We start from the raw sequence: 26,408 nt of genomic DNA on the forward strand, positions 1-26,408 counted from the left end.
AATATCAAAACAAAATACAGTTCCTGATTTTTGCAAATTCTTTTTTGTTGGTTTCTTTTAGACCAACTGTTTTCTGATGACGTTTCCTAGGAAGCCTTCTCCAGGTCAGGCCATAGGGTCTGTTTCTTCCATGGAATTTTCCTATGGGGAAGCTACTCTCTTCTGTGGGATGAGGATTCTTATTTTAGCAAATGCCCCAGAAAACAGCACTCACAGACTCATCACCAGAGTGGTTGTTCAGATATTTCAGGTCCCTGTGGCTCTCCACCCTCTAAATAGAGCACTGCTTCCTCATCTCCACAGGTACTAGGTGATACACCTTAAGATCAAAATCTGTCTCTGTAATGGGTTTAGAGGCAAAGATGATTAAAGGATTAGAAAATCTAACATGTAGAGGTAAGTTCTTTATCTCACAAGGGCAAGAAATCAGCCATTCCTCACTGAAGAATGGAACAAGAAAAAATGAAAAGTGTGCTGCGGTGTAAAGGATTAAGAAAATGTCTGACAATCTTGTTAAATGTGGATATGAGTTAAATTAGGATAGTGTCGACTCTCCTCTTTGGGAAACATAAAAGACGTGGTTTAGATGCATCAAATGGGGACAGTTGGGTCCAGTCCTAGATGTATCCTTGCCCAAGGGCCGACAGATGGATCAAATGACCTCTCAGCATCCCTCCCAGCCCCACACTTCCGTTGCGCTATGCTTGTTGGATTAGCATGTTAGTTGAGTCAGAGTTGCCCTTGCAAGTTAGCGGAGGAGTAAGCTTCTTGAAAGAAAAACAGGTAAATTCATTGTCCCCAAAATAAATGCCTCTCTACCCTGTTGCAGATGAAATTATACCACCAGGGGTGTATTTCCTTCAGTCCCGAAATATTTTCGGTCTTCTGGAGTTCCCTGACAGAATGCGGACACTGACACCTAAGTAAAGATGAAGTAACTAAACTTTATCAGATAAGGTCTTAGCAGAGATCAAGATCCTGCAGCAGACCAAGACAAGAAACGCAGGAAGAGGGAGTCCCAAATAGGAGACGTAGGCGTGACTGCACAGGCAAACTGTGCCGTATTGAACATGTAGCTCTTGGCTTGCGCAGAAGATGGGGCTGTCCTCCATCCCCACTGAATTCAGTCATTCTTTCAATGCCTGTGCAGCTCCTACCAGGCGTGGAACACTAGACAAGCACTGGGAACCTGCTGTAAGCATTCCTACAAAACACTGAACACGTGATGAACGTGTAGTCAGTTACCCTGTGGGGTCTACACTCATGCAGCAAATAACGACCGAGTTGCTAATATGCACAAGGCATCGTTTCAGGCGATTGGCATGGGGTGGTAACCAAGTGGACAAATCCCCTGCCCTCGTGGAGCTTACGTTCTGGTAAGAGGCAGTTACGTGATGAAAGAAGCACGAGGTGCTCTAAGAACTATGACAAGGAGCCCTACCCTAGCTGACAAGTCCCCCCCGAGAAAGGCATGTCTCTACTGACATGTGAAGGCTGAGGAGGAACTGGTGAACAGGCATAAAGTCGTGGGGGGAGGTGGCATCAGGAGAATGCTCCACTTAAAGTTACCAAACGTTGTCAAGCCACCACGATTTGCTTGTATAGTAGGATGAAGGGTCACTTACACCTTTCTCTTTCTTGCTAGTATTCAAATGTTTGTGCAATAAATAATTTTAAGCAATATCAAAGTCATACTTAAAACTTTTTTACCTCATTTTTATCTTGTGACTTTAATGGATTGGTCTTTAAACTATTGTAAACGATCACGTTCTATATAGCTGTCATATAATTTGGACACTAAGTTCAAAATCAACTAGGAGTTTTACCCTGATGATGTAAGCATTGAGTCTAATTCTAAAATGTGTTTGGTATTGCTGTATGCAAACAAGACAACATGTTTGACATTGTGACATGGATCTTTCCCCACCTACACTGAATATGAATTATAGGTTGGTTCCTGCACTACAGGTGGACCTGTGGCAGCCCAGCAGTATCTCCCAGGTATCAGAGGGAACAGTTACTGATGTCCATATTCCCCACAATGGTTCCCGAGCCCTGTTAGCCTTCCTACAGGAAACCAACATCCACTACAAGTAAGCATGCTTTTTCCTTGCTTAATTCATTTGTACTCAGTTGAACTGAATGATAACTGTATTCAGGTTATGCATTAAGTGCCAACAACTGTTTCAGGTTCTATTTTTCACATTGGGGAAACCAACATGAATATAACAGTTATATTTGCCTTTCATGAGCTTCTTATTAGTGAAACGGGGGAGGGGGAAGCAACCACACTTCCCTGTCATTTCACCATTACCTGTAAGTAATCAGTGTAAACATGGAAGCATTTTACTGTGTGAGGAAAGGAGAGTAGCTTATCCATGCCTACAAGGTGGATAGGGAGACAGGGACAGAAAAAAGCCAGACTCTGCAGGAGCTGTGTCAGTTAGACAAAGGATGAGACTCAGGACCTTGAAGGCAGAGGTACAATGCCAGCAAAGGCAAGAAGCAGCATCGTATGTGTGCAGGGAACTGGTGTAAGTTGGGGAGGAGAAAGAGAAGACGCTGGAGAAGTGGGGGGGAGGCCAGGTTGTGGGCAGCCTGCTGTTCAGAGTTAGGAGCTCAGACCTCATCTTGTGGGTGACGCTGCACAACTGGAGGGTGTCAGCAAGGGAACCACATGTAAGTGGGTGGAGGGAGCGGCACGAGGCCACAGGAGTGATCCAGAGGAGACAGAACGAGGCCCCTGAGTCAGGACCAGAGTCCTAGAATCAAGAGAGAACTCCAAAAGATGTTTCAGAAGCAAAACCACCTGGACTCTGCACTTGTTTGGATGTAGGTGGAAGAGAAGGAATCAAGGATGACTCCAAGTCTTCTGTCTGCGGTGACTGAGTAGACGGGTTTGGATATGTTGAGGGTTTTGTTTTTCTAAGGAATAGTTAAGCAGTAAGGATGGAACACATTTGAAATAGTCGCAGGAGTCAAAGAAGAAACAAAAACCTTTTGAGAGGAAGGATGTCAGTGGCACCAAGTGCTGCAGTGATATCCTGCCAGAAAAGGATCGATGAGTTCCCTTTGGATTTGATGATGGAAATTGCACTGGTAACTCTAATGTAGCATTAGATTGTTAGGAGCAGAAGACAGAAACGTGAACAGGAGGTGAGAACATGGAACAGGAGAGCAGACTGTTCTACTACTCTTAGAAGTTACACTAGGGAGAGAGGCAGAGTGAGGAGCGACTACAGGAAGATGCTACGTCAGTGGATGCTTGAGACTCGGCATGTTCGGGTAAGGAGGCAATTTTGGCCTGTAAGCTGAAGGGAAGGACCAGCAAGGAAGGAGACATTGATGATGCAGGAAAGAATTCACAGGTGAGGGAGGGGGTTTGAACACTAGTGAAAGATAGCTTATCCTATAAGACCAAAGAGGTAACTGTGGATCTAGTTAAGATTGTGGAGAAGAGAGTCAACAAGTTTAAAGAGATCATAACTGACAGCCAGAGTATCTGGGTGAAGTGAGAAGCAAAATTTATCCACTCAGAGTAAAGAAATAGGGGTTAAAGAGTGTTGCGAGAGAAAAATCGGGGTAAGAACCAATAACAGTGGTTGTTGCAGAGAAGAGGGATTGCAGTACTGATACAGAGTTGAGGTTTTGTTGGTTAGGACCACAAAAAGATCAGGGTGGAGGGAAGTTGAGGTTCCTAGTGAGATACTAGCTCAAGTAGTCATCCATGGGGTCTAGTCTGGATAGGAAGGGAGGAGAGTCTAGGAAGAATGATGGGACAAGATGGAAGAATCAAGGGTATTAAGATCTTTATATTTAAAACAGGTGTGAGGGCAACAAACTGGAAGGAAAGAAGTTTTGATAAAGTGTAGGCTATTGGATGTTAATAGTTCTGGGGAAGAACATTTATGGCTGGTGACAAGATTATAGGGGTAGCAATGAAGGAGATGGCTGAGGTGGAGGTCATTGAGGCTGATGCAGTCAAGAATGAGTGGGCTAGCAATTATACTCCAATAAAGGTGTTGAAAGGAAAAGGAAAAGGAAAGGATGAGTGGGCTTAACCACCAGCAAACCATCCCAGCAGTCTTGAATCTCCTTGGCTTATGGCTAGATTAGAGGTGGAGGGAGAGAATGTACTCCTGGGACAGGAAATACCAGCTTGGAGGTAAGCAACCAGGAATGGCCTGATGCTGAAGGGAGGATGAGCTTTTCCTGGAAGTTAGAAGATTAATGGGGCAGCACCAATGGGAGCCCAGGAGGATGCTGACCTCCCTCCCTTCTGGTCCCGTGGCCGGAGAAGTGGGAGAAGAGACAGCCACAGAAGAATCTGTGTCCTTGAGAAAGTCTGGTTTCTGGTTTCTACTGGGGCAAGAATATGAGGAGAGAGAGTTCTCTGAAGAGACTGGAGGATGTAGGAATTTTATTTACACTCAAAGAGTGATTCCAACAGGCACAAGGCAAAAGGATGTGGTGAAGAGATGGAGAGTCAGTGTAGGATCTTGGGGGGAGAAACACAGGCTAGTGAATTAGTGAGAAGGGAATGAGTGAGTTACCTTTTGTTTGGAACCCTAGGATTTCAGGGCTGAGAGGCATGATTGTAAATGACTAACCTCAACTACTCCAACTTTTCAGCAAGTGGTTGTACTGCCAAAACTGGCAGAAAGATCCCTGATGATGTCTGGCGAGGCCTGGGAAGGGTTCATGGCTCTGAGGCAATGGTGAGAGCCCTAGTCTCAGTGGAAGGCTGGGCCAAGGGGTGCAAAGGGGCTGTGACACCCCTCCCTGGTCCACACAAATACCTACCTGCCAGAGACGTATTTACAGGCTTATTAAAATACTTATAGGCTTTTTGCAGAAAGGTATTTTATCTGTGTTTCTAGAACAGGGTAGAGTCAAACCTGTGCATAAAACTCTTGTTCATACTGAACACATTTTAGTCATTGCTGTAGCTTTGAAAGCATGCTTTGATTCTCTGAATGCCTTTCAGGGAAGTGCTTATACATCTATAGGTCCTCAGTAAAAACTCACATGCTTCATTAATTATTATTTGGAAGAAAAGAATATACCAGTTATTTTAACAAGTGTCTATTTCCTGCCATTCAATATAGGTCATGTGGAACTGATACAGAATCAAATATCACCCTTTACTCCACAGAGAATAGAGTCTAACAAACAAGTGTTTCAAACCAGTTGTCTCCTCATGGAGAGCACTCATTTAGAATTATTCATTTTGTTGTTCCCAAGATAATAACAGAGAACAGTTAAGTTCCACGGGGCTGGTAGGTAGAGATCATTTTAATTGACTTTCATTATTGTAGCCAGGGGTATTTTCAAAAGATGATCATTTACTCTGTACAACTGTACATAACGTATAGTTATAGTCATCTTTATGTGACCGCATGTGTCTGGCCCCAGGTGATCCAGCCCCCTTAACGATATGACATGACTCCTTTTGCCATAAAAATATTTCAAACATTTTGAAAATTAAATACCTTTAAAATTTCAAATTTTGACCACCCCCCTTCTCCTCCCTGGAAGCTTTGGGGAGGTGGTTTTGTACTAAGTGATGACATCACTTGGAAAGTTCTTAATAGGTCTAGGAGTCGCTATTTTAGGAGTACATACAATTGGGGTAGAAATAATAATCAGCCATAAGGAACTAAGAAACTACAAAAAAGCCATTTTGGGGCTTCCCTGGTGGTGCAGTGGTTCGGAATCCGCCTGCCAATGCAGGGAACGCAGGTTCACGCCCCGGTCCGGGAAGATCCCACATGCTGCGGAGCAGCTGGGCCCGTGGGCCATGGCCGCTGAGCCTGAGCTCCGCAACAGGAGAGGCCACAACAGTGAGAGGCCCGTGTACCCGAAAAAAAAAAAAAAAGCCATTTTAGGCTCCATTTCATGGGCTTTTCGTCAACTTGCTGGTTTCCAGTTGACAAGGACCAAGTAGGCAGACCTGGTGTGACAGCCCAGCAGTTAGGAAGCTGTTGCCGTGCTACTGCTGCCACCACTGTCGTTACCATAATTGCCTCTCATGCCAGGAAGCTGGTGACTAGACCCTGGAGTTCTGAGTCCAGCCACCTGACTGCCTCTAAACAGTCACACCTCTGCGACCTCGACACGCCACAGCAGCAGGAGATGGCCTCTGCCTCGTTCTTAACTTCCTGTCTTGTCAGAGTTCACAAATTTGTCCCCAGAACCACAGGTGTAAGAGAGTCGAGGAAAAGTACTTTTCAGCTTCCCAGCCCTTTCAGCACAGGAAGTCCAAAGAGGGTATAGGCATAAATGCTGAGAGGCAGTTGACCACATCCAGCAGACACACTGAAGAGAGGAAGCAAGGACCAGCTGTATTCTAATACTCTCTTCCACTTTTATCTAGTATAGAACCTAAGAGGACTGAGAGCCATCAGTTGCCAGATTAATTAGCCTAAATTTGAGCCTGACAATATATTAAAATCACCTGGTGAGCTTTTTAGAAAGGCCCGATACCTATGCACAGGAGATTCTCGTCTAAGTAAGGCTCAGTGTGGCATATTTTTTAAAGCTCATGGGTGACTTTAAAGCAGGCCATCTTGAGAATCACTGGCCTAAATGAATGGATAAATACTGGGGATCCAAAGGCCAGCTCTATTTAGGGCACTTGGAAACTTTAAAACTGAGAAGCTTAAGAGTTGATTCATCAAAGAAACTAATACCCAACTAGAGTGATTCCACAACCTCAAACTGAAAAACCTCATCATTTACTTTGGTTAAAACACTAGCAAACTTGACTAGAAAACATTAAGGTAAATATTTTGTAGGAGCAATTATCCGTTAGAATTATTTTGACAGTTCATTTCATTATGTGATTAGTAATATGTTTATCATTATCAGTTGGTAAATGACTTAAGGATCTAATCAATTAAGGAGCATAGTTTTTCATACTGAAACTCCTGAGAAAATATTAGCTTTCTAAGGGGTACAGTGATGGTTCTACCAAGAGTTGCCAAACAAGCAGATGTATCAGCATCAGAACTTTCTGGTGATGAATATGAGGAATTGGTCTTACCTTGAGGGGAAACAAGTTATCTGTGCTTATTTATACTGGGGTGGCCAAAAAGTTTGTTCACATTTTCCTGATGTTGCAGGAAAACCCGAATGAACTTTTTGGCCAACCCAGTATTTAGAAAGTCTGTCCATTTTGGAAATAGTGCAAAAGTAATACACTAGAGCTCAATTTTGTAAACGTGCTATAAAGGTTTTCATAATTTTGAAAACTTTTTTGTATGTGTTCATGTATCTTTTTAAACTGGAAATTCAGAAGGAGATTCTTCTGTAGGTTGCTGGCTTTGGCAAATCTATCTTTTTTTTCCCCTGACTTTCTTGAAATAGAGAAAAGTAGCCAGGAGAAATGGATAGATGGTACTGGAGAGGAAAAGACAGCTGGAAATTGCCTACTGTAACTGGAATTTGTTGACAGTTTATAACCAACCAACTGAGCTGTAATCAAACTCGCATTTTTCTTGACCACCCCAGATTCGCTCGCTCACAACACAAGAAGACTGGACATTGACAAAGAAGTTCATTTGGTTCTTTACCCCCACACTGGCAATACTGTAAAGTTCTTTAATCCATACAAACCTACTTTCATCTGTAACTCCTTTCTTTGGGGGAAGAAAGAAAGAACTAATACAGATCGTATTCAGACTGACAATCTAAATTCCACTCATATTTTGAGCCATGGCAAGCAGCTACCAAGTGAACTTACCAACGTGGTGCCACCACACCTTACCTTGATTTTTAATATGTTTCTAGTTCTAAAGGTTGAAAATTGAAACAAAAAGAACAGTAAGCTGACGATAAATTCCAGATTAAGTGCTTTGTCCACCGTGGGTCCTCGGTAAATAACAAATGAGTAAATCAAAAGGAATTTCCTACACCCAGCATGACCTTAAGTAAATTTACTTCCTTTGAGGACCAAAAAGTATTTAGTCAAGTAATTCAAGATAATTTTTTTTACTAAGTGACTTACATAGGTCAACTTTGAAACTCTTTTAAAAATGCCATTACATGTTCTTTTAATGGCACTGAAACCACCAAGCCACGGGTTCTTTGGAAAGATAAAATATGGAAGCAAAGTTTTTTAACTGCCTGCCAGGCCCAGGAAAAATCACTGAGAGGCTCTTTAACATCTTTACGTAAAGGAGTGAGCACCTTGTTACTTCATGGCTCTAGTTAGAGGAGACTGGTGAGTACCGGGGTGACAAGTCTATATCTAGCTCAGGGATCTCATCAAGAACACCAGTCCACCAGTCCCTCCCATCAGGAAACTTACACAAGCCTCTTAGATAGCCTCATCTACCAGAAGGCAGACAGCAGAAGCAAGAAAACTACAATCTTGCAGCCTGTGGAACAAAAACCACATTTACAGAAAGATAGACAAGATGAAAAGGCAGAGGGCTATGTACCAGATGAAGGAACAAGATAAAACCCCAGAAAAACAACTAAATGAAGTGGAGATAGGCAACCTTCCAGAAAAAAAATTCACAATAATGATAGTGAAGATGATCCAGGACCTCGGAAAAACAATGGAGGCAAAGATCAATAAGATGCAAGAAATGTTTAACAAAGACCTAGAAGAATTAAAGAACAAACAAACAGAGATGAACAATACAATAACTGAAATGAAAACTACACTAGAAGGAATCAATAGAAGAATAACTGAGGCAGAAGAACGGATAAGTGACCTGGAAGACAGAATGGTGCAATTCACTGCTGCAGAAGAGAATAAAGAATGAAAAGAAATGAAGACAGCCTAAGAGACCTCTGGGACAACTTTAAATGCAACAACATTCTCATTATAGGGGTCCCAGAAGGAGAAGAGAAAGAGAAAGGACCAGAGAAAATATTTGAAGAGATTATAGTCGAAAACTTCCCTAACACAGGAAAGGAAATAGCCACCCAAGTCCAGGAAGCACAGCGACTCCCATACAGGATAAACCCAAGGAGAAACATGCCAAGACACATAGTAATCAAATTGGCAAAAATTAAAGACAAAGAAAAATTACTGAAAGCAGCCAGGGAAAAACGACAAATAACATACAAGGGAACTCCCATAAGGTTAACAGCTGATTTTTCAGCAGAAACTCTACAAGCCAGAAGGGAGTGGCATGATATACTTAAAGTGATGAAAGGGAAGAACCTACAACCAAGATTACTCTACCCAGCAAGGATCTCATTCAGATTCAAAGGAGAAATCAAAAGCTTTACAGACAAGCAAAAGCTAAGAGAATTCAGTACCACCTAACCAGCTCTACAACAAATGCTAAAGGAACTTCTCTAAGTGGGAAACACAAGAGAAGAAAAGGACCTAAAAAGACAAACCCAAAACAATTAAGAAAATGGTCATAGGAACATACATATTGATAATTACCTTAAACGTGAATGGATTAAATGCTCCAACCAAAAGACACAGGCTTGCTGAATGGATACCAAAAAAAGACCCATATATATGCTGTCTACAAGAGACCCACTTCAGACCTAGGGACACATACAGACTGAAAGTGTGGGGATGGGAAAAGATATTCCATGCAAATGGAAATCAAAAGAAAGCTGGAGGGGCTTCCCTGGTGATGCAGTGGTTGAGAGTCCGCCTGCCAATGCAGGGGACGCGGGTTTGTGCCCCGGTCCAGGAAGATCCCACATACCATGGAGCAGCTAGGCCCGTGAGCCATGGCCACTGAGCCTCTGCGTCTGGAGCCTGTGCTCCGCAACGGGAGAGGCCACAACAGTGGGAGGCCCGCGTACTGCAAAAAAAAAGAAAGAAAGAAAGCTGGAGTAGCTATACTCATATCAGATAAAATAGACTTTAAAATAAAGAATGTTACAAGAGAAAAGGAAGGACACTACATAATGATCAAGGGATCAATTCAAGGAGAAAATAGAACAATTATAAATATATATACACCCAACAGAGGAGCACCTCAATACATAAGGAAACTGCTGACAGCTATAAAAGAGGAAATTGACAGTAATACAATAATAGTGGGGGACTTTAACACCTCACACCAATGGACAGATCATCCAAAATGAAAATAAATAAGGAAACAGAAGCTTTAAATGACACAATAGACCAGATAGATTTAATTGATATTTATAGGACATTCCATCCAAAAACAGCAGATTACACTTTCTTCTCAAGTGTGCATGGAACATTCTCCAGGATAGATCACATCTTGGCTCGCAAATCAAGCCTCAGTACATTTAAGAAAACTGAAATCATATCAAGCATCTTTTCTGACCACAACACTATGAGATTAGAAATGAATTACAGGGAAAAAAAAACATAAAAAACACAAACACATGGAGGTTAAACAGTACGATACTAAATAACAAAGAGATCACTGAAGAAATCAAAGAGGAAATCAAAAAATACCTAGAGACAAATGACAATGAAAACACGACAATCCAAAACCTATGGGATGCAGCAAAGGCAGTTCTAAGAGGGAAGTTTATAGCTATACAAGCCTACGTCAAGAAACAAGAAAAATCTCCAATAAACAATCTAACCTTACACCTAAAGGAACTAAAGAAGAACAAACAAAACCCAAAGTAAGCAGAAGGAAAGAACTCAAGATCAGAGCAGAAATAAATGAAATAGAAACAAAACAATAGCAAAGATCAATAAAACTAAAAGCTGGTTCTTTGAAAAGATAAACAAAATTGATAAACCATTAACCAGACTCATCAAGAAAAAGAGGGAGAGGACTCATAAATCAATAAAATTAGGAATTAAAAAGGAGAAGTTACAACAGACACCACAGAAATACAAAGCATCCTAAGAGACTACTACAAGCAACTCTATGCCAATAAAATGGACAACCTGGAAGAAATGGACAAATTCTTAAAAAGGTATAACCTTCCAAGACTGAACCAGGAAGAAATAGAAAATATGAACAGACCAATCACAAGTAATGAAATTGAAACTGTGATTAAAAATCGTCCAACAAACAAAAGTCCAGGACCAGATGGCTTCACAGGTGAATTCTATCAAGCATTTACAGAAGAGCTAACACCCATCCTTCTCAAACTCTTCCAAAGAATTGCAGAGGAAGGAACACTCCCAAACTCATTCTACGAGGCCACCATCACCCTGATACCAAAACCAGACAAAGATGTCACAAAAAAAGAAAACTACAGGCCAATATCACTGATGAACATAGATGCAAAAATCCTCAACAAAATACTAGCAAACAGAATCCAACAGCACATTAAAAGGATCATACACCATGATCAAGTGGGATTTATCCCAGGGATGCAAGGATTATTCAGTATACACAAATCAATCAGTGTGATACACCATATTAACAAAGTGAAGAATAAAAACCATATGATCATCTCAATAGATGCAGAAAAAGCTTTTGACAAAATTCAACACCCATTTATGATAAAAACTCTCCAGAAAGTGGGCATAGAGGGAACCTACCTCAACATAATAAAGGCCATATACGACAAACCCACAGCAAACATCATTCTCAATGGTGAAAAACTGAAAGCATTTCCTCTAAGATCAGGAAAAAGACAAGGATGTCCACTCTCGCCACTATTATTCAACACAGTTTTGGAAGTCCTAGCCACGGCAATCAGAGAAGAAAAAGAAATAAAAGGGATACAAATTGGAAAAGAAGAAGTAAAACTGTCACTGTTTGCAGATGACATGATACTATACATAGAGAATCCTAAAGAATGCTACCAGAAAACTACTAGAGCTAATCAATGAATTTGGTAAAGCAGCAGGATACAAAATTAATGCACAGAAATCTCTTGCATTCCTAAACACTAATGATGAAAAATCTGAAAGAGAATTAAGGAAACACTCCCATTTACCACTGCAACAAAAAGAATAAAATACCTAGGAATAAACCTACCTAGGGAGACAAAAGACCTGTATGCAGAAAACTGTAAGACACTGATGAAAGAAGTTAAAGATGATACCAACAGATGGAGAGATATACCATGTTCTTGGATTGGAAGAATCAACATTGTGAAAATGACTATACTACCCAAAGGAATCTACAGATTCAATGCAATCCCTATCAAATTACCAATGGCATTTTTTACGGAACTAGAACAAAAAATCTTAAAATTTGTATGGAGACACAAAAGACCCCGAATAGCCAAAGCAGTCTTGAGGGAAAAAAACGGAGCTGGAGGAATCAGACTCCCTGACTTCAGACTCTACTACAAAGCTGCAGTAATCAAGACAATATAGTACTGGCACAAAAACAGAAATATAGATCAATGGAACAAGATAGATAGCTCAGAGATAAACCCACGCACCCATGGTCAACTAATCTATGACAAAGGAGGCAAGGATATACAATGGAGAAAAGACAGTCTCTTCAATAAGTGGTGCTGGGTAAACTAGACAGCTCATGTAAAAGAATGAAATAGAACATTCCCTAACACCATACACAAAAGTAACTCAAAATGGATTCGAGGGCTTCCCTGGTGGCGCAGTGGTTGAGAGTCCACCTGCCGATGCAGGGGACACGGGTTTGTGCCCCGGTCCAGGAAGATCCCACATGCCGTGGAGCAGCTAGGCCCATGAGCCATGGCCACTAAGCCTGCGTGTCCGGAGCCTGTGCTCCGCAATGGGAGAGGCCACAACAGTGAGAGGCCCGTGTACTGCCAAAAAAATGGATTCGAGACCTAAATGTAAGACTGGACACTATAAAACTCTTAGAGGAAAACATAGGAAGTACACTCTTTGACATAAATCACAGCAAGATCTTTTTTGATCCACTTCCTAGAGTAAAAATAAACAAATGGGACCTAATGAAACTTCAAAGCTTTTGCACAGCAAAGGAAACCATAAACAAGATGAAAAGCCAAGCCTCAGAATGGGAGAAAATATTTGCAAACGAATCAACGGACAAAGGATTAATCTCCAAAATATATAAACAGCTCACGCAGCTCAATATTAAAGAAACAACCCAATCAAAAAATGGGCAAAAGACCTAAATAGACATTTCTCCAAAGGAGACATACAGATGGCCAAGAGGCACATGAAAAGCTGCTCAACATCACTAATTATTAGAGAAATGCAAATCAAAACTACAGTGAGGTATCACCTCACACCAGTTAGAATGGGCATCGTCAGAAAATCTACAAACAACGAATGCTGGAGAGGGTGTGGAGAAAAGGGAACCCTCTTGGCACTGTTGGTGGGAATGTAAATTGATACAGCCACTATGGAGAACAGTATGGAGGTTCCTTAAAAAACTAAAAGTAGAATTACCATATGACCCAGCAATCCCACTACTGGGCATATACTCAGAGAAAACCATAATTCAAAAAGACACATGCACCCCAATGTTCATTGCAGCACTATTTACAGTAGCCAGGTCATGGAAGCAACCTAAATGCCCATCGACAGACGAATGGATAAAGAAGTTGTGGTACATATATACAATGGAATATTACTCAGCCATAAAAAGGAACAAAATTGAGTCATTTGTTGATACGTGGATGGATCTAGAGACTGTCATACTGAATGAAGTAAGTCAGAAAGAGAAAAACAAATATCATATATTAACTCATGTATGTGGAACCTAGAAAAATGGTACAGATGAACTGGTTTGCAGGGCAGAAGTTGAGACACAGATGTAGAGAACAAACGTATGGACACCAAGGGGGGAAAACCGCGGCAGGGTGGGGATGGTGGTGTGTGTGCTGAATTGGGCAATTGGGATTGACATGTATACACTGATGTGTATAATATTGATGACTAATAACCTGCTGTATAAAAAATAAATTAAATTAAAAATTAAATAATAACACCAGTCCAGCTGGTTCCATACATTTCAGTGACTCGAATCCCTCACCCTGGCCTCGGCCTTCAATTTCCAAATGCATTCACTTTGATTACCTAAGCTTGTCTTCTCTTGGTGTCATTGATACTGGTAGGCAGTGAAATTAGCTTTTTCCGACTCTAGGTATATTTCTTCCATTTCCTCTTGAGTATTGTAGTTTCTTTCTTTCTTTCCCTTTTCTGAGTCTTGGGTCAAGTATGCCGGGTGACAACATGACAAAAGTTCAGTGACAAAAGCCATGGGAACAGATAGAAGCAGCCGAACAGGAGGATGTGGCAAAGGAGTGGAGGAGCTTGTCGTGCTTCATTTTTCATAATGTCACAGCGGACCTGAGTCTAAAGCCTGGAACTTGGGTTCACATTCCAAGTTCCAATTCTGGCTCTGTGCTCACTGGAAGAGTGATATTGACAGGTTCTTAACCCTTTTGGGGCTCAGTTTCCCCATTTGTAAAATAGAGATAACAAGAAAGTCTAAGCTCATAGGGTTATTAACTAAGCTCATGTAAAATACACAGCACAGTGCCTGCCACCTGATAGGTGCTCAGTAAATATGTGTTCCCACGCCATCATTCAGTTCTTGTAGCTGCTCAATGGTAGTTATTATTAGGCTCATTACTTGGGAACACCTGCCTATAATTTTTTATTTTATATTCATTATATCATTTATTTAACAGTTTTTATTTTCTGAAAAAGAACATCTTCCCAACATTTGGTGTTTTTAGAAGTGTCAGTCTTCACTGTCCTTTTTTCCTTCACTGTCCTTTTCACAGATGCATGATTTTCTTTTGATATTGACTGACTTTTGTATTATTTCCATTTAATTTTCATCATGTCTATCATTTCAAATCCAGGATCCTCATGGAAGATCTTCAGAAAGTACTGGAAAAGGGAAGCAGTTTGCCAAGCCAGAGAAGTCGAAGATCCGTCTCTGGATATAATTATGAAGTTTATCACTCCTTAGAAGAAGTATGTAATCAAAGGACCTTTTGTTGCTTTTTTACAAGCGCATCTTTATCATTTAAGTCTCAGGATTGGGAGAGAAGCATAAGGACAGAGGCAGAGGCTATATGAAGAATACGTACAGCTCTTACATTGCCCAGGCACCTCAGTTCTCTTCCATTAAGCCTTTTACACTGTATAAGTAGCAGCAAAATAATTTTAATTTCACCTGCTTTATCCAACCCACCCCTACAATGGACAGGGGAAGTTCAATGGAGAGTGCAGTAAAGCTGCTATACAGTCGCCCCTCGGTATCCGAAGGGCATTGGGTCCAGGACCCCCTACAGACACCAAAATCATGGATACTCAAGTCCCTTGTGTACAATGACGTAGTACAGTCAGCCCTTGGTATCCAATGGTTCTGCATCCCCAGATGTGGAGGGCTGACTGTAATTATGGTTATAAACACCCTAATTGAAAAATGCATGGACGGTAGAGCTAGCCAGACTTTGAGGGCAATGGTTTGGTTGAGGGTTAGAGTGAACTTTGATGTTTGCCCCATACCCTCTGCAAATTTGAGACCTCCCCAAAACCAAGCTTCATTTGTGGCACCTCAGGGACTGTTAGCTTGCTGTTATTTACTGTATCTGAGAAATACAAGGACCCATCCCCACTGCCACTACTGTACATCTGAGCAACAACTAGTTATTCTTCAAATCTCAGTTTAAGCAAGAAGAGAGCTGTTTCTGCTATCCCAGATGGGGTCAGAACACCCTAGTCTCAACCCCCGGAGTACTGCACCCATAGTACATGGATGTGATACTTATCATAGTTAATTATGTTATTGTATGATTATTTGATTAATGCCTTTCTCTCCTAATAAGCTGAAAGGGCCATGGGCACAAGCCATTGCTTTCTTGTTCACCACTGTATCTGCAGTGGCAAGCAAAGAGAGACTTCCAAATAGATAGCTATTTACAGAATGACTAAATGGATGAGTACATACATTTTTTCATTCTTCCCCTGAATTGAGCACAGGAATGCCAGTCATAGAACAAATGAGATCCTGTTATATTCTTAAGAGAATTTTTGGTTCTCTTGATAACTTTCCTTTCAAAATTATTTCTACATATTTCCTGTTTTTAACATACTTTTTAGAAGCTTGAAGTTACCAGCAATGGAAAGGATTCAGATAACTTGACATATTAGATATGTCAAGTTAGATTAGACATTTAGATAACTTGACATACTTGCTATTAACGTGCACTAGAAAAATAAGTCAAAATTTTAAAATATATTAATATAGATATGTAAATGTATGTGTGTTTGTGTATCCTGCTCATTAGATTAAATAGGGATAGAAAGAAAGGAAAATCTGTTTTTTGGGTTTTTTTTTTAGAACAGACTCTTTCACGTCATGGAACAGAGGGACACTTTTCTGTGATTTCCTTACTCCTTTGTTGGGCTTCAAGTCAGAAATGTCACCCATCTTTCTAAGTGCCTTCTTTATCCATCTCAAATATAACTTTCCCCGATGACAGATAAATGTGTGTGAATGGATCAATGCAAATGTATCGCTATTACTCGGGAAATTATTCAGAGTATGCCATCCAATGTGTGGCTGGGTAGAATAAACCTTAAATGCAAAAGATAATGACTTTTTCTTAGCACCTTCTGTTCTGTGGCAAATTACAATATAGAGGACTTTAATAAACACTTTCAAATAGTTGGGATGGTTTTCCTGAAGCTGCTTTCTTTCTTTTCCTCTAAATGTTGGGGGCAAATGGAAATAAATTTTGATTTTTCAAAAAGGACCCAGAACACATTGATTAGTTTTCTGTAAAATTCTGCCATTAAGATGTTAATGACAAAGAGTAGTAGAAGGTATGCTTTAAAAGGGGAACAATATAAAGACATAAAGCAACTATTCATAAAAGCAGAAAATAAAATGTAATTTTAAGTGTCCTGAAGAAAATTAAAACTACAAAATTGGTTTTTCATTCAATCTTATGCTCCACATATGCTTCTTTGAGTTCCTAACCCACTGTTGTCTTTTTGTTCTCTTTTGTTTACTAAAAGCTCCATAATTGTGAGAGTCTGACGTGGTTTTTATTTACTTGCTTTTAGATTCAAAATTGGATGCATCATTTGAATAAAACTCATTCAGACCTCATTCACATGTTCTCTATTGGAAAATCATATGAGGGAAGATCTCTTTTTGTTTTAAAGGTAAAAATAAGAAATTAGTAACTAAATATTTACTAAACATTCGTCGTTTTCAGCTTTGACTTACGGGGAAAAGAAACGAAATGGCATTTCATCGTGTCTCACATTTAACCTTATCTGGTAATTTAAGGAAAAAAATTTCCCTTAGGTTTTTGAGCCATATTTAATTTTTGCCATTGAGTATTCCAAAGAATACTGTTTCTAAAACAGTATTTACGCACTTCAAAAATAATGACCAACATTATTTGTGAGTTGGTGCTGCTTACGATGAACCAGTGCAAAACTACAGAAATGTGTAAGAAGGTATACGTCATTCCCAGCCCTTGAGCCTGCGTTCTCTTTTAGCCACTGAGCCATCTCTTCTCTGCCAAAGATCTAAAAAGATTTCCCTGCATCACTGTCTCTACTTCCTCAGCAACCATTCAGACCTTGACTCCCTGGCCTTTGCCCTCACGACACCTCTAAAACATCTGCAATGACCCCTACTTGGTTCTCCTCTCATCTCAGACCATCCTCTCAGGTCTCCTCCAATGGCTCCTCTTCGCTTGTTCTTTCCTTACGTGCTGGTGGCCCCAGGATTCTCTCCTCAGCTGTGCTCTCCCTCTCCCCACCCTGCCTGGATGGGCACATCCACCCCATGGTTTCAACAGTCATTCCAGACTTTTCTGTTCAGTGGAGTCTGCTCCCTGGTACTTACTGGACATTCATAGCTCATTGCCGCCTTGCCATCGTCATCTCGATACTCACCAAAGCACCTGAGACTCAGGATGGCACTGCCGTGCTCCGGTCAGGAAACATGAACCATCCTGAATTCCTCTCCTTAATTCTCATCACTTATTTAAATCTAACATGAAGAACCGACAATTCTTTCTTCTAACTTTTGGATTTGTCAAAACCTCTTTTCTTGTCCTCACTGCTATTGCCCTAGCTTGTTTCTGGATCTGTTCTCCCTGGACTATTGCAGTCACAGCAGCCTCAGGACTGAACTTCCCTGTGAGTCCCCATCCTCTACCCTCTCGTCCGTCTACACACACACACCTCCCATGGAATACAGGATGAAGCCTTATCTCTGTTACTTAGTATCCAGCAGTTTCATGTGTCTTCTGCCTCTGTGTCCAGCTTCATCTGCCATTCTTTCCTCATACCCCAGAAGCAGCTGCCTAAACACGGTGCGCTCAGATTCTCTTCCAAGCTTGAGATGCCTTCTTCCACTCGTCTGCAGGGCAAGCTTCAAGTCTTGCTCAACTCTTCAAGGGCTCCTCTTTTGATCCACAGGGAAATGAGACATAGCACCCGAGTTGCCAAAGTAACGTACATATATTCACATTATAATGATTAACTGCTCATGTGTCTGCCCTCCCCTACTACCGTATAAATTCCTTGTCTTCTCATCTCTGAATCTCCAAGGCCAAGCACTGTGTCTGACATTAAAAAGGATTTCCTAAAGCATTAGTTGAGTGAATTAATGAATGAATGAAAACTAGATCCCCTATAATGTCAAAAGCCATCAACTGATAACTGGGTTAGAAACCGTGTTATAAATGAAATTGATATAATAGGATAATAAAGAAAAGTCTGTCACTTGACTCTACAAACCATTTTGTATTTCCCTTTTGTATTGTAATAAAATTTGACTTTCTCTACATATAAGGCATAGCTATTTCTTTAATAGATATTGCTTGGGAATGTCTGATTCCCTTCATGGGGAGGGCAGTGGAGAGAAACAGGGCAAGGATGAGGGAGAGGGAGGGAAAAAATTAGCTTCTTGCTTAAGTCACATTATATGAAAATGGAGAAGCAAGCCTATTTAAGCAATTGCATTTTCCTTGTGTATTTTCTACTTCTTTGATTCGTAATTAAGACAATAAATTTATTCTTTCTGCATAAACAAGCCTGGACTTCTGAAATCGATAGGAAATCTGTCTTTTTTATGGGTTACTTAATGAACCCAACTCTTGTGAAGTATTATGCTGAAACCATATTAAATTATGCTGGTCAGTCAATCCAAAAATAAAAGCCTGCATTGGTTACTGTGAATACTCTTGTTTTCAGCTGGGCAGAAGATCACGAGCTTACAAAAGAGCTGTCTGGATAGACTGCGGTATTCATGCAAGAGAATGGATTGGTCCTGCCTTTTGTCAGTGGTTTGTAAAAGAAGTAAGTTAAACCCTTTACAGAGTGTCCATTATCACTAGCCAGTGTTTTTATTCTGCTCAAGGAACAAAACTGGGAATGTGAAGCCAGCGATATCTGATGGAATGACAATAACACCGTGATTTTGTGGGTTTCTTCTATGTTTATGAAGGCCTCTCAAAACCCTGGCTCTGTTTATCTTCAGCTCTGCCCTTGGAGGTGGGAATTACCAACCCTCATTAAAGAGAAAGGACCTGAGATTCAGAGCATTTATGAATTCATGACAAATTAGGAACCAACCATAGTAGCTGATATATAGCAAAAGGCTACAAATCCAATTTATGGTGTTCCAGAACAGTTTCTCGTGTGATATTCTCTTGTCTTCTCCTTCAAAATGATCTCATGTATGCTACAGCAATAAAGAGATGAGCAAGTGACTGCATTTTGCCCTCCTGCTATGGATCTGTGATTTAGACACCAAAGACCTTTAGCATCTGTGCATTTAACATTCTCTGTTTCAGTACTTTTCAGTGACTCTAATGGTTGATGATTCATGGTGATTTCTCATTTTCTGAAGGCTTCATTTAAGTCATAAGCCCTCTAAGGCTAGTGTATTGAGGGGGTTCTTATCTCAAGAGTGGGCCAACCTCATGGATGAACATCTGTCATATGTTCTGATATTTTTCTACTGTCAAGAATGCAATGACTTTCATGGTTTTTTATAACCTTTACTTCTTAGTTTTTTGTTTTTTTTTTTTTTTTGCGGTACGCGGGCCTCTCACTGCTGTGGCCTCTCCCGTTGCGGAGCACAGGCTCCGGACGCGCAGGTTCAGCGGCCATGGCTCACGGGCCCAGCCGCTCCGCGGCATGTGGGATCTTCCTGGACCGGGGCACGAACCCGTGTCCCCTGCATCGGCAGGCGGACTCTCAACCACTGTGCCATCTGGGAAGCCCACTTCTTAGTATTTTTTTTTAAGACTCCTAAAAAAAGTCAACGACTAGTACTGGTAATAACAGTGAAGAAGTCTAAGGGAAGGAAGGTTCTTAGCCAGAAAAAAAACCCTACAAGTTACTCATAGAAAACCATTAAGGATACAAAAGATATTTAAATATTTCAGTTATATTTCACTATGTTTTATGGGAAAATTATGTGACCTAGTAAGGTTTATTATTTTGAAAGCTCTCCTAGTCTTAGAAAATATGCCCCACAAATATCAATACTGGGGGGCTTCCCTGGTGGCACAGTGGTTGAGAGTCCACCTGCCAATGCAGGGGACACGGGTTCAAGTCCTGGTCTGGGAAGATCCCACATGCCGCAGAGCAACTAAGCCCGTGCGCCACAGCTACTGATCCTATGCTCCAGAGCCTGAGAACCACAACTACTGAGCCTGTGAGCCACAACTACTGAAGTCCGCACACCTAGAGCCCGTGCTCCACAACAAGAGAAGCCACCGCAATGAGAAGCCCGCGCACCGCAACAAAGAGTAGCCCCCACTCTCCGCAACTAGAGAAAGCCTGCATGCAGCAACAAAGACCCAATGCAACCAAAAATAAATAAATATAGTTTTTAAAAAGTCAATACTGTATTAATTTGTAAAATCTGCCTCTCTACCACAGCCAAACCCACAAAAGTATTCTTAATTTTATAATGTAATAATAAAATTTTCAAACTATTCCCACTCAGCGCATTGAGCAATTCATATTCTCTTAAAATACCATTTTACCCTGGTAGGATAAATGCAAAAGCTAACAAATTGTTAACTCTACCACCTTGCATTGAATATCCATTTTATACATACAACATATTGTCTGCTGTCTTGAGTTTCAAAAGGAAAAGGGGCAAAATGGTTAAGAATAGAACATCTATTGTTTATAGTCTATGGTCCAGTGTATTATTGTAGAACATAAGAATGTATCTCCCAAACATTTTACCTCACCCCCACATGTGCAACTTCTTTATAACACCTAAATTTACTTTATTTGTTCATGTGGTAATTGTCTGTCTCTTCCTATACTAATGCCAAAGGCAGAAACTCTATTTATCTTGTTCATTGCCAAATCCCCAGTACCTGGAACACTTGGCACTTAATAGTGCTTCAGTTATTTGTGAATGAATGGGAGTGTGAGAATCCAGGGGTTATGATGTGGAAAGATTTCTGGGAGATGACTTACAATTCATCTCCTAAGGATATGGTACCACCTGGACTTTTGCAGTGCACAATCTGTACAGCCATACATGGCAGCCCTAGAACCCAAGCTAAATTTCCAAGGAAGAGGAGGACACAGTGTAACCACAGAAAAAGGAACAGGCATGTATGGTGACTATCAGTTGAGGGTAGTTCATTCTGGAGCAAGAGCAAGAAGCATCAATTAAGGTTAGGCTCCAGGGGCTTCCCTAGTGGCGCAGTGGTTAAGAATCCACCTGCCAAGGCAGGGGACATGGGTTCGAGTGCTGGTTCAGGACGATCCCACATGCCACAGAGCAGCTAAGCCCACGTGCCACAACTACTGAAGCCCGTGCGCCTAGAGCCCATGCTCTGCAACAAGAGAAGCCACCACAATGAGAAGCCCATGCACCACAACGAAGAGTAGCCCCCGCTCACTGCAACTAGAGAAAGCCCGCACACAGCAATGAAGACCCAATGCAGCCAAAAAATTTCTTTAAAAATTAAAAAAAACTTAAAAAAGAATAGGCTCCATTTCACCAAAGATGAGTGAGGAAAGGCTTCTCCTCCCTCCTGCACCAAGCCAGCTTCAAGCACACAGATGAGTCTATTTCTGGGCCTCTGCTACCCTTTCCATACCTCTCTTACTCTTGCTGTTTATGGCTGTCACTTACCCCTCCATTTAATCAGGAACATTTCCCATCTGAGTCAGGGAAGCAACAGAAGTGGAAAAAAAGGAGGCCTACGGGTCACTGGTCCCAGTGTCCTTGTGGAAGCAATGGGGCTGCCACATGATAGCAGTGACTGGTGATAGCATCACAGGCTTGTAAGAAACGTTTTCATCTTGGCTTGAAGCCCCTGTTCCCACAGAATGGCGGTGTTGGGGCCAGAGGGAATGGGGACTTCAAAGATTTAAGTAACGTTAAGTCTGCCCAGCATTGAAGCATCATATCTTATACACTAAGTCCCTGGTTAAATCCTGCCATCCACAGATGGCAGGGGGTGTCTGGTCCAAGAGGGGCTCCAGGCAGTGTCCCTTCCAGAGGTCACCTCCCCTCCACCACCGAAATCCCAAGACAGGCTCCCAGGCTCTCAACTCCTCTAATTTCCATGGCACCTCTGGGGGCACCAGGGAATCTCAAGGCTCTTTCTCCCAGGAGACCCTAAGAGGCTATGTCAAGCCCTCTCTTGGCTGACACACACCACACTGCTGATTGTCTCCTTCTGCATTTGCCCCTCATTGGCACATGAGACCTCTCAGAAAGACACGTGGTGAACAAGGACCCAGGTTCCCTTTTCTTACATGTTTTACTCCAATCTGGCCGTGGTTTCTACCATCTCTCGATTTCCCTGGAATTTCAACCCCCAAAGAAGGGGATGGTGTCAGAAGCCAAAATTTTGGCTTCTTTCCTTTGTTTTCTCTCTTTCTTTGTGTTTTCCCCCAAATTCAACAGCTTAAAACAACAAACATCTATTACTTGATAGTTTCTGTGGGTCAGCAATCTAGGCACAGCTTAGCTGGGCGCCTCTGGCTAAGGGTCTCTCACAAGGCACAGTCAAGGTGTCAGCTGGAGCTTTGGCCATCTCAAGGCTTGTATGGGGGATCTGTTTCTGAGCTCACTCATGTGGCTGCTGGCAGCCTCAGGTCCCCCAGGGCTGTGAGCCAGAGACATCAGTTCCTTGCCACATGGGCATCGCCTTAGGACAGCTCACAACACAGCACCTGGCTGCCATCAGAGCAGATGAGAGGGAGAGAGCGTGAACCGGCCCAAGATGGAAACCACAGTCTCTTTGTAACCTAATTTCAGAAGTGACATCCCCCCCTCATCACTTTTGCCATATTCTGTCCATTAGAAGTGAGTCACTAGGTCCAGACTGTATTCAAGGGGAGGGTATTACACAAGAGCATGAATGTCAAGAAGTGGGAATCACTGGGGAGGCTGCCAACCATACCTTGGTGGGACTTTCCCCACAGCCACCACTATAATGTTTGCATCCTTATTCAAACGTGAACTGGAAGAAAACTCATCGAGTCCTAAATCCTGATAGAACAGCAGATTGCACAGAGGTTACATGCACACATTTAGTAGTCAGACAGCCCTGGGTTGGAAAGCCAGCTCTGCCATTTACTAGCTGTATGACCTTGGTGGGCAAGTCATTTAACCTCTCTGAACTTCAGTATTAATAATATGTGACACACTGGTTTATTGGAAGGATTAAATTATATAATTCTTGTTAAGGACTTAACAGAGTGCTTGGCATATAATAAACAGTTAATAAAATCAACTCAGTAGTGGTAGTAGTATCAGTAAGTTCGTATTTTAAAATAACCAAAGAGAATCATTAGAAAGAAGTCAACAAGGATATGAAAGAACTCAACAACACTATCAACCAACAGGATCTAAGTCACATTTATGGATCACCCAACCCAACAACAGCAGAATACACATTCTTTTCAAGTGCCTACGGAACATATACCAAGATATAACATGGACCAAAATACAAACCTCAACAAATTTAAAGGAAATGAAATCAGACAGACTGTGTTTTCTGACCACAATGAAATCAAACTAGAAATTGATGGCAGAAAGATAACAGGAAAACCTCCAAACACTTGGAAATTAAGATGCTTCTGAAGTATCCATGGGTCAAAGATAAAATCTCAAGGGAAATTTTAAAAATACATTGAACTGAATGGAAACGAAAATACAACATATCAAAATTTGTGGGACATAGCTAAAACTGCTAAGAGGGAAATTTATAGCACTAAATGCATACATTAGAAAAGAGGGAAATTCTCAAAACAATAATCAAAGCTCTCACCTCAAGAACCTAGAAAAAGAAGAGAAAATAAAGCCAAAGCAAGCAGAAGGAAGTAATATGGATAAGAGCAAAAATCAATGAAATTGAAAACAGAAAATCATTAGAGAAAGTCAGTGAAACAAGGAGCTGTTTCTTGAAAAGATCAATGAAATTAACAAAGTTCTAGCAAGAGAGACAAAGAAAAAAGAAGATACAAATTACCAATGTTAGGAGTGAAAGAGATGTCACTACAAACCCTGCAGATATCAAAAGGACAATAAGAGAATACTATGTATGACCATACACATATAAATTTGACAGCGTAAGCAAAATGTACCAGTAAATTGAAAAACACAAACTATTACAAATCATCCATTATGAAATAATTTGAATATGCCTATTACCATTAAGGACACTGAATTCATAATTTTAAAATTCAAAAAGAGGAAAGAAAGAAATCTCCAGACCCAGATGGTTTTACTGAAGAATTCTAGCAAATGTTTAAAGAAGAATTGAGACCAATTCTACACAATCTCAGACATTAGAAGAGGAGAGAATATTTTCAATTCATTTATAAAGCTAGTATTACCCTAATACAAAAATCGGACAAAAACAATAGGAAACAAAACTAGAAAATAGATTCAGAGATCCTTAACGGAATATTAGCAAATAGAATTTAGTAATCTAAAAAATAATTCTACACCATGACCAAGTGGGGTTTATTGCAAGGATCCAAGCCCGTTTTAATATTTGAAATTCAACCAATGTAATCTACCATATTAACAAACTGAAGAACAGATAAGTCTACATAATCTTATCAATTGATACAGAAAAAGACCTTGACAAAATTCGACATTCATGATAAAAACTCCCAGAAAAACAGGAATAGAGAGGAACTTCCTCAATTTTATAAAGAACATCTATGAAAATCCTACAGCAAACATTACACCTAATGGTAAATGACGAAATGCTTCCTCCTAAGGTCAGAAACAAGGTAAGGATGTCCACTCTCACCACTCTTAATTAACATAGTGCTGAAAGTTCTAGTCCATAGAAGAAGAGGAAATAAAAGACATACAGATCAGAAAGGAATAAATAAAATTTTCCTATTTGTCAATGATATGATTGTCTACACAGAAAATCCCAAGGACTCTACAGGGAAATAGAACTAGTAAGTGAGTTCAGCAAGATTACAGGACAGAAAATAAACATACAAAAGTCAACTGTATTTCTATATACTAGCAATGAACATGTGGATGCTGAAATTAAAAATGTAATACCATTTATAATTACTTGTAAAATGAAATACTTAGGAGTAAATCTAACAAAACAAGTATAGGACTTATATGCTGAAAACTACGGAACACTGATCAAAAAAAATCAAGCAAAATCTAAATATACAGAGAGACATACCATATTCATGGATTGGAAGACTCAATACAGAAAAATGTCAATTCTCCCCAAATTGATATATGTTTAACATAATTCCTATAAAAATTCCAGCAAGACTTTTTGTAGATATAGGTAAAATTATTCTAAAATTTATATGGAAAGGCAAAGGAATTAGAAGAGCTAAAACTATTTTGTAAAAGAATCATTCTACCCAACTTCAAGATGTATTATATCACTGGTCATCAAAAGTATGTGGTACTGGTGAAGGGATAGAGAAAAATGGAACAGAAGACCCAGAAATAGACCTACACAAATATGCCCAAGTGATTTTCGACAAAGGTGCAAAAGCAATTCAATGAAGGAAAGACATACTTTTCAACAAATGGTGCTGGAGCAAGTGGACTTCCATAGGCAAATAAATGAATTTCAACCCAAGTCTCATTGCTTATACAAAAATTAACTCAAAATGGATCCCGGACTTAAATGTAAAATTATAAAACTTTTAGAATAGGAAAAAATCTTCAGTATCTAAAGCTAGGCAAAAAGTCCTTAGACTTGACACAAAAAGCATGCTCCATAAAAGGAAAAGTTGATAAATTGGACATTATCAAACATAATAAAATAAAAATTTTAAACTTTGCTGTGTGAAAGGCCCTGTTAAGAAGAAGAAACTTTGCCAGATATCTGAGAAAGGCTACAAACTTTGCCAGATATCTGAGAAAGGATTCATATTTGGATATATAAACTCAAAACTTAACAATAAAAAGGCAAGCAATCCAATTAGAAAATGGGCAAAAGACATAAAGAGACATTTCACCAAAAAGAGTATACAGAGGGCAAAAAAAAAAGCACACTAAAAGATGCCATTTGGGCAATTCAAATTCAAACCACAATGAGCTATC

At 40.5% G+C, this 26,408-nt stretch overlaps 1 protein-coding gene across 1 annotated transcript in view; it reads left to right on the top strand.

Annotated features, from left to right (window-relative positions):
- Nucleotides 1-26,408, top strand: part of CPA6 (carboxypeptidase A6) — a 261,362-nt gene that overhangs the window by 174,323 nt on the left and 60,631 nt on the right. Inside the window, exons 3-6 of the mRNA XM_029223028.1 lie at nt 1,969-2,093; nt 14,701-14,815; nt 16,916-17,017; nt 19,067-19,171. Of these exons, the coding sequence (XP_029078861.1) occupies nt 1,969-2,093; nt 14,701-14,815; nt 16,916-17,017; nt 19,067-19,171 (447 nt within the window). The remainder of the gene's footprint in view (nt 1-1,968; nt 2,094-14,700; nt 14,816-16,915; nt 17,018-19,066; nt 19,172-26,408) is intronic.

The sequence above is a fragment of the Monodon monoceros genome, unplaced genomic scaffold, assembly GCF_005190385.1.
Source record: "Monodon monoceros isolate NGI ecotype Baffin Bay Population unplaced genomic scaffold, NGI_Narwhal_1 Super_Scaffold_14, whole genome shotgun sequence".
NCBI classification, from domain to species: Eukaryota; Metazoa; Chordata; class Mammalia; order Artiodactyla; family Monodontidae; genus Monodon; species Monodon monoceros.